The 9,506-nt window shown below is 38.2% G+C and overlaps 1 protein-coding gene across 9 annotated transcripts in view; it reads left to right on the forward strand.

Moving 5' to 3' along the window:
- The window catches only part of MAST4 (microtubule associated serine/threonine kinase family member 4), a 589,801-nt gene that overhangs the window by 525,105 nt on the left and 55,190 nt on the right, over nt 1-9,506 (forward strand). For all 9 annotated transcript variants that reach the window (XM_017852851.1, XM_017852852.1, XM_017852848.1 and 6 more), the window contains 2 exons: nt 2,584-2,685; nt 6,189-6,321. In XM_017852851.1, coding sequence (XP_017708340.1) covers nt 2,584-2,685; nt 6,189-6,321 — 235 coding nt within the window. The remainder of the gene's footprint in view (nt 1-2,583; nt 2,686-6,188; nt 6,322-9,506) is intronic.

A 9,506-nucleotide genomic window follows, 5' to 3' on the forward strand; every position in this document is an offset into this window, starting at 1 on the left:
AACATGGAGCTAATCCACTGCAGGGGGGCCTGCCCTTTTTAGATAGAGCCAAATTGTGGAACTTGCCTTGATTTCCCCAAGATGCAGTTGTCAGTTCCCAACTGTGTTATTCTGTGCTCTGTAGGCCTATCTCCCAGCCATTTTTCCCATTGTCTGTCTTTTGCATAACCCAAGTAAAATCCCCGTAAGGTTTGAGCAGCTTAATGCCTTTTTAAAGCCCTGAGGCCTAAGACAATTCCAGATGAATGCTTTTATGTCTCCATTCTTTTTTGCACTTACAGCAGTTTAGCCAAAGACAATAAAATACATAGGAAGCTATAACCTACTCTCAAATCTGGGTCATGGTTATGTTTTATAGTGGTCAACCCTTAAAATACAGACACAGGGTATCTGTTAGTGTTTCCCCTTTGGAGCTTGGTGGTAACAGCCAGGAACCAATTTGTCTTCACGGGCTAATTGTGTCTTTATTTTGTGTTGTTTTAACAGAGCTCCTTCTCCTCACTTAAGTTAGTAGATAAAATACTGTTTGAGTTAATGTAAATTATATGTTTTATCCTTGGCTATGACTGATAATTCTTAGAACTAAGAAGTTAGAATGAACTGATTATGGTTTTTGAAATTGAATTTATTTAATCTAAACTGACTTTTTTAAGTTTATTAAGATACAAAATTCTCATTTCTCTTTGAAGAGACAACCCAAAATGTATTTAGGCTTTTCAGATTTTCTTTATATTCCTGAATTTATAAACCAAAATTATTATAGTAAGAAGAAAGCTCTGTATCCTGCCCAAAGTGTTAACTAAGAAGTTAGGTGTTTTGTTTTTTTGTTTTTTGGTTTTTTTGCTTCATCTTTAAAGTTTTCTGTTTAGTTTGGTTGAGGATAAACCATAAAGAAGATGTAACCATGTTTTTTGGCATTCACTGGATCTTCCAAAAATCTGTTTTTGTTGCAAAGCAAAAATTGGGAAGAAAATGTAAAGGCAGTTTCAATATTTGAGATGCATATATATGTGCATCGTTATATATGTCCTAGCATCCTTCCTGGGTACTAGGACCTGTCATAGTTACTAGTTGGTTTTCTTTGAACACATTCTATTCTACGATTATTCACCGATGGTCATTTTTCCTTTTATTTTAATGTCAAAAGCTAACTGTTTTACTTTTGCCGGTATATGGTTTTTGTACCTGTGTTTTGGAAAATGGCTTTGGATTTGATGGTTTAAATTCAGCAGACATATTACTTCTGAGTACAATCATTTTTTATAAATTTGATCTCTGCCAGTTCTTTTCATGTGGGTAGGGGATTGGTCCTTGTCATTGTAAAGCACCTTCAAGAATGACTGTAAATGTTTATTACTGTGTCTGTGAAATTATATTATATTGTACCAGCATCACAATGAAATGTTATTTTTTAATCCTTAGAGGAAAGTAAATCATAAAAACAAAGATTAAGAAAGTCTAAAAGTGAACATAACAGAGAAGTTTACATTAAAACCTCTAAACTTGTTTTGTGCCTGTCTTGATATATATTTATCTGATTTTTTTCAAGAAAATATTATTGAAAATTTAAATGATTATTAACAAACAGCTTTGCTCTCAGAATATTTATTGTGCTTGGGCAATATATAAAATAAAAATTTTAAAGATTTTAAGTTAAATTTTACTAAGTTAAGTGCCTAGGTATTATTTATTCAATGTGTGAAACTGAATTCACATTTATATACCCAGGTATAGGTTGAGCATTCAAATTCCAAAATGCTCCAGAATATGAAACTTTTTAAGCACCAACATGATAACACAAGTGGAAATTCTCTTACCTGACCTCATGTGATGAGTGCACAAAATTCTTTAAAAATATTGTATAAATTTACCTTCAGGTTATATGTATTAGGTGTACATGAAACATAAGTGAATTTTTGTGTTGAGACTTGGATCCCCTCCTCAAGATATCACATTATGTATATGCAAATATGCCACAATTTGAAAAAAATCCAAAAACTTGTGGTCCCAAGCATTTTGGATAAAGGACACTCAACTGGTATATACATTATCCAGCTAACACTTGAAAAATGCATTGCACACTTTTTATATGTGATAATATAATTAATTTATAGGCGAATCATATTGTATATGTGAAATATACTTCAAGAATGTGTTAAGTGTCCAGGATAAAAGCAGTCCTTCACTATATTAGTCATTTCTTATGTCTAAGATGTTCTTAACTGGAAAATCAAGGTTCTTGATCAGCTTCCCACTCTACTTGTACCGTGTGCTTAATGTGTCATAAACTTTAATGTCTCTTTCATTCATGGTTCACATTAAGCACCCTTTGATTTTTAGCACAGATAATATATCAGAGTTTTGCAATTAAGGTTTAGCTAATAGAAAGATTTTGTAGATATAGGAGTTTAATAGTGTCCATTTATATACAGATAATGTCTGTTTATCAATCTTTTAACAGCATTTTCTAAATCACTTGATTTTTGAACATTTGCAGTGATCTAATTAGCCTGCTTTGCTGATTTTCTTTTCCATTTAATGAAACAACTCTGCATCATCACTCTCTTTATTGCTTTTTCCTAGGCTCATGATCGTTCAGAAAGTGGAGAATTGGCATTTATTAAACAACTAGTTCGAAAGATTCTAATTGTTATTGCCCGCCCTGCTCGGTTATTAGAGTGCCTGGTAAGTTGCCCCTCGATGTGACTACATTATTTATTGTTAACTGGGAAAGCAGTTACCATCAGAAAGCTCCAGCTTCATTTGGTTTCCAACACCAGAGCTAAATGGAAAAAGTCAAAGGGAATTACAAGTTGTGAATGTTTATGACGTTGATATGTGACTTGTCCTTTCTGATTTTAAAGAGGTTTCTAGGACTTTTGCTCTATTAAGTGATAGTCATATCATATTCTAGGCAAACTTGAAGTAGAATCATAAAATAATGTACTTGACCTTTTCTCAGCATAATTACTTTATATCACAGCTAATTTAAAACTCTTGCTGTACCTCACTTTTTTGGAGTTGCCAAGATGCAGAGAAGGAATAGAGATAAATACAGAGATAATAGTAACCTGTGATTTATAATTATTCTTTGTTTTAAAATGTGGCAAGTTAGAAAATAAGATGCTAACCATCCCATTTGGGAAAATACAGTGGAGCCTCATGCAGACCTGAAGGAATGAGACTTTTAGAGATGATTAGTTCATTTTAACAATTATATGTTTTTGACTGGGCGTGGTGGCTCACGCCTGTAATCCCAGCACTTTGGGAGGCTGAGGCAGGCAGATCACCTGAGGTCAGGAATTCCAGACCAGCCTGGCCAATATGGTGACACTCCGTCTCTACTAAAAATACAAAAATTAGCCAGGCGTGGTGGCATACACCTGTAATCCCAGCTACTTGGGAGGCTGAGGCAGGAGAATTACTTGAACCCAGGAAGTGGAGGTTGCAGTGAGCTGAGATCATGCCACTGCACTCCAGCATGAGCGACAGAATGAGACTCTGTCTCAAAAACTAAAAAATAAAAAAATTAAAAATAAATACAATTATACATTTTGGCCAGTGATCATTTTCCTGTTGAAAAGTTTTGTTTTATGCAATTTTGATTTGCGGTTTCAGTTAAAACTGTGAGCAAATATTAAGCTGTGAACATAAGAATTATTTTAAGGCTCTACTAATATAGCCTCAAAACTCACTTTTAAGTTTCACTGGCTATTAAAGTAATTATAACACCACATACAATACAGCTTTTCAGAAATACACACATACATACCTACATAATACACATATGGTTGCAGTGCTTTGGTCTTGCCGTTATTTTAACTATCATCCATAATAATTTATAATAGTGAAATATTCACAGCACCAAAAATATATACTAGTGCCTTGTCAGACACAGAGGGAAAATCTTGAGGAGAAAGTTAGGGAGTTGGGAGGTGTAGGGAAGGGCTTTCTGTCAGTGGTGAGGACCCTTAGAATCATAGAATCAAACACACCATTTGGCATTGAGTGTCTCTGGAAGGCTAAAAGGAAAAAAACTTGGATGCTTCAGGGAGAACTGGGTGACTGGTAAATCCAGGTAGAAGGGTTAGTTAACTTTTTACTGCCTCTCCTGTTGTAGCTTTTGAATTACGGACCACATGTTTGTACTTCCCACAATTGTTTAATTTAGGGGAAAGTTTCATTTAGCATTAAAACTTGTTTTTCTGGACAACAGATATGCTAAGAGCAGATCTTGCTTTAAAGGAGGAAATCAACTTTTTACAATAATCACTCAGAATCAGAAGAGAAAAAGTATAGCTTCTCAAAGATAGAAACAAGTGAACTTAGAAGTAGCTTGGAAATATTGCTGCTTTCAAAGTACTCTTTAAAGCTTAGATGAAACTGGAGTTTCATAGTATTAGAGGATGCTTCCCCCAAGCTGTCATCTTATCCCTATAGTACCCAGGCTTGCTCTGTCAGTCTTTGTAGTAGGTATATATGTAAAAGACTCTTGAGTATTTACATTGGTTTAACTTTACTCCATTTACAGCAAGTTTTTTTTTTTTTTTTTCTAATGACCTTTAGAAACTCCAGAAAAAATCCAGGAAATATAACTGAAATTAATAACTGGGTTTTAAGGCAATAAGCATAATTGTTTACAACACATAAATCCATGGCATCCCTTTGGGCATAGAGGAAAAACCAAACTTGGTTTCTCCTGCTGTGCTCTCACAACATAATTCTGACACCAGTTATGTGGGAGCCCCACACAACAAGCAAGCAAGCAGTTCTGCAGCAGACGCCAGCTGGGTGTCCTCCAATTCCATTCCAACACTGTCTACCCAGAGATAGCATCAGATCCCACAGGTTGAGGGGTCAATTCCACAAGAGTGCCCCTACTTCCAATGTCAGTTGCGAGCTCCAGATGGTTTGCCTGTGCCTCTCACCGTCTTGCTGTAAACCGAGGTTCCTATGACCCCCTCTCTGAGTTTCATTAGCTTGCTAGAGTGGTTCACAGGACTCAGGGAAACACTGAAGTTGACCAATTTATTATGAAATACATTAAAAATTCTACAGATGATGAGATGCATAGGGTGAAGTATGAGGAAAGGAGTGCAAAGCTCCCTGGCTGCACTGCCTTCCAGGAAACTCCACACGTTCGGCTATCCGGAAGCTCCCCAGATGCGGTCCTTTTAGGTTTTTATGGAAGCTTCATTACATAGGCATGTTTGATGACATCATTGACCATTGGTGATCCACTTAACCTTCAGCCCCCCTCTGAAGTGGAGGTGAGGATGGGGCTGCAACTCCCAACCCTCTCATCATATGATAGGCTCCCCTGACAACCAGCCCTCTTCCAGAGGCTACCCAGAAGTGCCCAGCCACCCATCAACTCACTAGAATACAGAAAGCCACTTATTACTTTGGAGATTCCAAGGGTTTCAGGAGTGGTATTTCAGAAAACAGGGATGAAGATGAAACATACATTTGATAGTATCACAGCATCCATCTAGAGTGTGGTGATCCTGAAGCTATTTATTACACACTAGAAGCAACAGGCAGCCACATATACACAAAAAATTAAATAGATAGGAAAAATATATTCCCGAAGTTTTATAAGAGACAGAGGCTTTACTTTCCCATTTTTCTTTCTTGGTCTTTATGTGAATAGTGGTAACTTAATTTTATAGTTAACTAATCAAAATGGTAACTTTGAAGTTTTCTTTCTAATGTTTTGGATACTTCTATATTAAGAGAGTTTCCTGCAGCATTTTTGAGTAAATGCATTCTAACATTCCTTTTATTGCTGGTTGAGTGGAGAGAGAAATTGAATCTCAAATCTTCTGGATGGAAATTCCCAGATTTTACAACTTTGCCAGAAAGGCACAATTAAAAATCAGACCTGTTCATTTCTGATGAGCGAGATCTTAAGTGGAGCGTAGTACCTTCGTATTTACATTACAAGCAAATTGGAAATGATCATTATCTTTGGGTTACCATGTGCATAAATGTGTTGGCTTAGAATATGAATAGGCTTCAAATATGAAGTGAGAGTTACATACTTTTAAAATCCATTTGCCTCCTTTCTGCATAAGTAACTTACAGCCATGTATATCCAGCAGTTTTATTGTGAATGGGATTTATATAATAAAACCTCAGACAATTTTGGCTCAGAGAAGTATCCATCTGTGTTTGTCTTCTGCTAGGAATTTGATCCGGAAGAATTTTACTACCTATTGGAAGCAGCAGAAGGCCATGCCAAAGAAGGACAGGGTATTAAAACCGACATTCCCAGGTACATCATTAGCCAACTGGGTCTCAATAAGGATCCCTTGGAAGGTGAGTCCCTGGGTTGTTCCTACCTTTGACTTTGTTTATGCACCATCGCCTCATAGAAGAAATCTTAAGTGGCAAGTCTTTATTTTTTCCTCATGTTTTGGCTCTATCTATTGAAAAGTCCATATCTGGGGACTGGTTGCTATTTGAAGGAAATAGCCATAAATTGGGTCCTCAGACGTGACTGAACATGACCCATTTTGTGTGTACCTAGAGTGTGGGTCAAGGCCTTGACATCCTTAGAAGCCTGTCAGCCTGAGAATGCCAGAGTGTCCCAGAGGGTTTTGATTTCAGTCTTCATGAGTAGTTTTTCTCCTGCAGAGCTCAGTTGGGCTCTTTTTGAGAGTACTTCTAATTTTTAAAATGTTGCAAAAGACATTATCATTAATTAAACTGACATTTAAATTTGCTTTGGAAGTAATGCAGTTGATGGTAGATTACTTTAAATTGAGTACAGTATTCATAGGTATATTCTTGTTTACTTAAAGTATAAAACATAGTAATATACAGGAGAGCCAATAAAAATGTGTTTTTAAGTTTATAAAAGGATTTATGGGCTGGGCGCAGTGGCTCACGCCTGTAATCCCAGCACTTTGGGAGGCTGAGGTGGGTGGATCACGAGGTCAGGAGTTCCAGACCAGCCTGGCCAATATGGTGAAACCCTGTCTCTACTAAAAATGCAAAAATTAGCTGGGCATAGTGGTGTGCGCCTCTAGTCCTAGCTACTCAGGAGGCTAAGGCAGAAGAATTGCTTGAACCCAGGAGGCAGAGTTTGCAGTTAACCTAGATTGCGCCGCTGCACTCCAGCCTGGGCGACAGAGTGAGACTCTGTCTCAAAAAAAAAAAAAAAAAAAAGTTGATTCACTTTTAAAATAATATTATTAAATTAAATACAGAGAATAGGAAGCATCCTGCCAGTGAACTTTTTAAAATCTGATATTGGTGAACCACTCCCCTGACAACCTGTTCCTGTTCATGATTGTTTAGGATTGTTATTTGTAACATTTAGTTATACACTCCCCCAAAAGACTCAAAAACTATCATTGACTCCTTCATTCAAAATTATCTTCCCGGTTCATTAAATTGAATTTGCAAACAGTGTTTATCTTGTTAAATTGTTTGTAATGGTAAATGTTGGCACAGAGATTTTCCCATCTGAAGCCAGGGAACCTGCTTTGTTTGCTCCTATGGCCATCGTATCTTTGCTTCCAGTGAAATGATGCATGCGTTACTGTGAGATAATGCCAGATAAATTTATACTGTACTGAAAGCAATTCCACAACAGATTCATCACTTATCAGAGACTGGTGGCTGCTTTTCTGAAAAGTTCCCTGGGGAGAGATTTTCCCCCATGGCTTTTAAATTACCATCTTTACCTTTTGAATCATGAGTCTTCAGAAATGGTTTAAATCAATGAAATAAAAGGGCAGATGTTTAATGGTATTTAGATGAGTTTTAAAAATCACTTCAGGCATTACAAAATGATGCCTTAGCTTCCTGCTTCAAAAGCTGACTCTTGGTTCCATTCCATTACTACCCACTGCTTACAAATAATATGTATTTCTCAGATACTAGTTATTTAGCAGAAATTCTATTTAAAACTTTTAATTTTTTTTTTTTATGAAAATAGTTGGAGTTGGGGAGGCTGTCAAAGTAGATTATAGTGACTCTTCACGCTGGTATAGTTAAGATTGCGTCAGCTCTTGAATTGTGAACCAAGTGAGTTCTTTAGTTTTCTTACCTGGCAATCACTGTAGGGTGAACTTTGGTAGGTGAATAATCTGAGGCCCATGTAGAAACTAGCTTTCTAGAGGCTCTAAAGAAAACATAAATAGTGATCTTGAACAAGTTTGGAGTTTAATCACTGGGAGTTGTGTTTTTAACTCTTGACACTTAATTTAAGATCTGAGGCTAGTTTTTGTTTGTTTTTTTGGCTGTTTTTTTTTTGTTGTTGTTGTTGTTTTTGGAGATGAAGTCTTGCTTCATTGCCCAGGCTGGAGTGCAGTGGTATGATCTCGGCTCACTGCAACCTCTGCCTCCTCAGTTCAAGTGATTCTCCTGCCTCAGCCTCCCGAGTATCTGGGACTACAGACGTGTGTCACCATGCCCAGCTAATTTTTGCATTTTTAGTAGAGACAAAGTTTTACCATGTTGGCCAGGCTAGTCTCAAACTCCTAACCTCAGGTGATCTGCCTGCCTCCGCCTCCCAAAGTGCTGGGATTACAGGCATGAGCCAGGGCACCTGGCCCTGAGGCTAGTTTTTAATCTATTTGTTAACATTTGAAATATGACTTCTCAAGGTAATTTAATAAACAATTGCACCACGGTGAGTGGATCACCTGAGGTCAGGAGTTTGAGAGTAGCCTGGCCAACATGGTGAAACCCATCTCTACTAAAAATACAAAAATCAGCTGGGTGTGGTGGTGGGCGCCTGTAGTCCCAGCTACTCGGGAGGCTGAGGCAGGAGAATCACATGAACCCAGGAGGCAGAGGTTGCAGTGAGCCGAGATGGCACCATTGCACTAGAGTCTGAGTGACAGAACAAGACTCCCTCTCTAGAAATAAAAAATAAACGATTACAAACTCTGATTGTTCTACATTTGTTTCCCTTTCCTGTCAGCGTCTAAATTAACATACCTTAGACCTGTCTTTTGAAGGTTAGGAATTGGGAGTTCTGGAGCTGGGCTGCCAGGTGGGCACCCTAAGCCAGCACTGCACACTGTGTGATTCTTGACCATCCAAATTGATGCGCCTCTTTGTGCCTCAGTTACTTCCATAAAAATGAGATAATAGGCCGGGCGCAGTGGCTCACGCCTGTAATCCCAGCACTTTGGGAGGTCGAGGCTGGTGGATCACGAGGTCAGGAGATCGAGACCATCCTGGCTAATCTGGTGAAACCCCGTCTCTACTAACAATACAAAAAATTAACCGGCCTTGGTGTTGGGCGCCTGTAGTCCCAGCTACCCGGGAGGCTGAGGGAGGAGAATGGCGTGAACCCGGGAGGCGGAGCTTGCAGTGAGCCGAGATTGCGCCACTGCACTCCAGCCACGGGCGATGAGCGAGACTCCGTCTCAAAACAGGGATGCCCTCTCTCACCACTCCTATTCAACATAGTGTTGGAAGTTCTGGCTAGGGCAATCAGGCAAGAGAAAGAAATAAAGGGTATTGCATTTTGAAAAGAAGAAGTC

Source organism: Rhinopithecus bieti, unplaced genomic scaffold (genome assembly GCF_001698545.2).
Source record: "Rhinopithecus bieti isolate Rb0 unplaced genomic scaffold, ASM169854v2 scaffold_34958, whole genome shotgun sequence".
NCBI lineage: Eukaryota > Metazoa > Chordata > Mammalia > Primates > Cercopithecidae > Rhinopithecus > Rhinopithecus bieti.